Source organism: Branchiostoma floridae, chromosome 17 (assembly GCF_000003815.2).
Source record: "Branchiostoma floridae strain S238N-H82 chromosome 17, Bfl_VNyyK, whole genome shotgun sequence".
In the NCBI taxonomy this organism is placed as follows: domain Eukaryota; kingdom Metazoa; phylum Chordata; class Leptocardii; order Amphioxiformes; family Branchiostomatidae; genus Branchiostoma; species Branchiostoma floridae.
In genome coordinates this window covers 15,086,184-15,090,443 of record NC_049995.1, presented here as the reverse complement: position 1 = coordinate 15,090,443, position 4,260 = coordinate 15,086,184, and the positions used below count along the sequence as shown (strand labels likewise).

Here is a 4,260-nt window from a genome sequence, read left to right as displayed (position 1 = left end):
ATATTATGTATTTCTTTTGATAGAGGGGTTTAAAGCGTTTACAATCAATCAATCAATCAATCAATCAATCTTTATTGCGCAACAATTGTACGGGTATGGCAAGTTCGGGTGTAATACATGTACAGAACATCAAGACTAATATCTACGTGGTTGCTTATACATAACAATGGTAAAGGGTTCTATGTAACAAATGACTAGTTTACATCGCTTTCTATGATGACAAAGTGTGCTAACCAACATTTTTGTCTAGTAACGGTTACACCGTCGCCCTTGCAATAAGTTTGGGTCTTTTTAAACATTTTTGAAACAGATGGTTGGTGAAAACAAATAGCAGCCGCGTCGTTCTGGAGAATGTGACTGGCTCGTAGTCAAGTTAGACGTGTTTACTCAGATGGTCTCACCTTCGAGTTGTCGTGAAACCAGTTGTTCCCGATCCGGAACTTGTACTCGTGTAGACCGGTAGGTAGCTTTAGTGTCACGCTGTACTCTCTACGGGATAGAAAACACATTCAAGGAACATAGTTGAACGGTAAGTAAAGGCTGGGAAAATATCGTGTATTTCTCGCTAGTTAACGTAGTGTGCGTGTGCATTTGGTAATATGAGCATGTTGTTAAGGGCAAAGTTAGACTTTGCCCCTTAGTTTCTTAAGAGTGTTGTTTTATTGTTCCTATTGAGATAGTTATTTTTTTTCATCAACAACAAGTTAATTTTACTTGTTTTGTCTAAAGTTGTTTTTGTTTTTGTCTACTAAAAATGCAAGATCACATGCTTGTGTCGGCTACAACGATAAAAACATTGTCACCCAGATAACTCAGTATACAAAAACAGTGTTTATGAAAACTCAAGCATTCAATACAAAAGCAAATACGTTATCTTACCCCCTCTTCAGCTTGTGAGACCGTCTCCACCCGTCCCATGACCCCTGTACGTAAAGATCACCACCGTTGCCTTCTCCCTTCCACAGAAGCTTGATGTGAGCATAGTCGTGCAGAGCTATCCTCACCCACGTTTTCTCTGGTAGTCCTTCAATGGTAGCCGTATCTCTCAGCTTCTCCACTCTAAGTTCTGGATATGGTGTTTGAGTGAGAGCTGTATCTGCTATCTTGTCCGCCATCTGTTCGTGTGAATTGCTGGCCGTTTCGTTAGAGACATGTGTCTCCTTTTGTGCTGCATCCTCTAGCTTCTTGTCTTTGTCAGTTGGTGCCTCGTCGACTGTTTCGTTAGAGGGTGGTGTTTCATCTTTCGTATTGTGATTTAAGGAATCTACTGTTGTATTCTCTAGCTTTTCTTCTAGTGGTTCTGTAGAGTCATCGTTATCGTAAGACGTTTCCTCTTTTTGAGAAACTGTCTCGTCTTGCGTTTTGTCTTGTGAGGTTTCTGCAGCAGCATGATCCACAGCACTCTGCATCTCGTGTGCGGGTGTCATCTCAACGGATACGTCTGGTGCTGGTATTTCAATGGAAGATCCATCTTCCGTCTTGATAATGTTGTCAGTGTCAGTCGCGTCACTAGGTGCTCCGTCTGTTGGTGTTTCAGGGCAACTTTTCTCTCCTGATTTCTCACTATCGAAAGGTTCAGAACTCTTCTCTATTTCGTCCTGCAGTGTTGTGTAGGAGGTAAGCTCTTCTGACGCTTTTTCTGTATCGTGGAGAACCTCTTCAGCTGCCTCGACTGCAGACGTTGTTTCGGTGAGAGTCTTTGGTTCAGGCTGCTCTGTTCGGACAGTAGTCTCGTCCGGTGTTAGTTTGGTGCAAATATTCTCTCGTGGCGTGTCATCTTTGCATGCTATAACACCCCCGTCCATTTCGTCTGGCAGCGTTTTGTCTGTATGGCTGATCACTTTCAACATCTGATCTGTGTCTGAGGAAACACTTCCAGCTGCTTCGACTGTAGTTATCGTTGTTACAACATGTTCCATTTGTTCTAAGGTCTCCATTATATCATGGGCCATCTTTTCGTCTGTTTTGTCTGGTAGTGTGGTTTTCTCTTTTGGCTTTTCGACCCCTTCAACTGATTCGTTTACTGTTGCTGTTGTTGTAATGAGTTTTTTCATCATGTTAGCAACGGTTTGCTCATCTGTTTCGGTAACTTCTGTAGTTTCATTGAAATTGCTACTTTTCACTTTTTCATGAACATCAGGTAGAGCCTCAAGCGGAGGTGCCTTCATTGGTTGTGCTGCTTCGTTGACAAGTTCTTCGTTTGACTTGTTTTCAATGTTTGGTACGACTTTCATTGCTCTTTCTGGTAGTGCTTGCACTTGAAGTATGTTATTTAGTGTCACAAACACGTTTAGCATAGCCGGCTGAAAGAAACAAAGAAAGAAATATATCTAGTACATGTATCTATCTGCCCTCTCTTTTATCTATTTCCCGATCCCCCTCTTTCTGAGAGAGAAAGAGGGAGAGAGAGTACAGATTGATAAATATAGATAAATAGCTGGATGCGAATGAATAATAGATGCGGTAAGAAATAGAAAAGCTAATAGACCCATAACTGTTTTGGGTGAATGAGAATTCTTATTACACAACCAGTGGGGACTTATATTGCTGACGTTTCGATGTCTCTCAGACACCTTCGCCACAGCTTCTGAGAACCTTTTGAGAAGCTCTGACGAAGGTATCTGAGAGACATCGAAACGTCAGCAATGTAAGTACCCACTGGTTGTGAAATAAGAATTCTCCTTCATCCTATATTCTACCAACCTGATGAAACTATTTTCGGAATTGTTTAATTGTCTTATAAAAATACCTTTGTCTCGTCATAGAACCGGCTGTCCCCAGTTCGGAACTTGTACTCGTGGAGACCCACCGGTAGTGTCAGGGTCACACTGTGCTCTCCGTTTACACTACAGAAGAAACACATGGACCGACATTGTTACCTTTTCATGATTCTCCTGCGACTGTATAATTCTTATTTGGGCCTGCACACCACATTTTGAGTTAACCAGTCTTCCGTCAATAAAAGAGACAATAGACACGATCAATTCTTGGATAGATAGATAGATAGATAGATAGATATAGATACATAGATAGATATAGATAGATATAGATAGATAGATAGATAGATATAGATAGATAGATAGATATAGATAGATAAATAGATATAGATAGATAGATAGATATAGTTAGATAAATAGATAGATATAGATAGATAGATAGATAGATAGATAGATAGATAGATAGATAGATAGATAGATAGATAGATAGATAGAGATATAGATAGATAGATAGATAGATAGATAGATATATATAGATAGATAGATAGATAGATAGATATAGATAGATAGATAGATAGAGAGGGAGAGACACAGAGAGAGAGAGAGAGGAAGCAGGAAGGGAGAGAGAGATAGAGACTAAAATACAGACAACACATTACCTCTTGTTTAGTTTATATGATTGTCTCCATCCGTCCCATGACCCTTGCACAAATACATCTCCTCTGACCTCTCCCTTCCACACCAGCCTCACTTCAGTACCCCCGACCGCTGTCGTTTCGGCTACGCTTGTAGTAGTATCGGCATGTTCTGATAAAGATTTCGTCGACATCTCGACTGCAGATGATGTTGTAACTTTAGCCATTTCTTCAGACATCCCAGTGACGGCCTCTTCAACCTCCGCAGTTTCGGCAGCGGCTGTTATTTCGCTTGTAGTAGAATCCACTTCGTTCATAGAAATCGCTTCTAAAATTGCATCTTTCTCGGTTGTTTTGTCTGGTGGAGGTGTTTCGGAGATAGTTGGTTCTTGAATCTTGTCAGCAATGTCTTGGGTCGCCATAACTGTTTCGTCCGTTTTTGTAATAGAACTCTTGTCAAACATTTCATCTTTCTCCGTTGTTGTGTCTTCTGTGACTGGTTCACAAATAGCTGTATCTTGAATCTTGTCAGTAATGTCTTGGGTAGCCATAATTGTTTCGTCCGTTTTTGTAATAGAACTCTCTTCGGACATTTCATCTTTCTCAGTTGCTGTGTCTTCTGTGACTGTTTCAGAAATAGCTGTATCTTGAATCTTGTCAGCAATGTCTTGGGTAGCCATAACTGTTTCGTCGTGAGACGTTTCTGTAATAGAAAGCTCTTCAAACATTTTAGCCTCCTCTTGGATAGCTGTTTTAACGCTTTTAGGTTCAACGGATATTGGTGCTTTGGTGGTGTCTTCGTTTTCTGAATTACCGACAACCCTCCAACCATTGCTCTCCGACTCGGTTGACGTTGGGTCCTCCGCCGGTTTCAATTCAGCGGTAATATTCTCTTTTGACTCTTCCAT

The 4,260-nt window shown here is 40.9% G+C and overlaps 1 protein-coding gene across 1 annotated transcript in view; it reads right to left on the bottom strand.

Annotated features, from left to right (window-relative positions):
- Nucleotides 1-4,260, bottom strand: part of LOC118404357 — a 4,556-nt gene extending 296 nt beyond the window's left edge. Inside the window, exons 1-4 of the mRNA XM_035803427.1 lie at nucleotides 3,377-4,260; nucleotides 2,750-2,846; nucleotides 880-2,303; nucleotides 402-489 (exon numbers count right to left, since the gene is read on the bottom strand). Coding sequence (XP_035659320.1) covers nucleotides 402-489; nucleotides 880-2,303; nucleotides 2,750-2,846; nucleotides 3,377-4,260 — 2,493 coding nt within the window. The remainder of the gene's footprint in view (nucleotides 1-401; nucleotides 490-879; nucleotides 2,304-2,749; nucleotides 2,847-3,376) is intronic.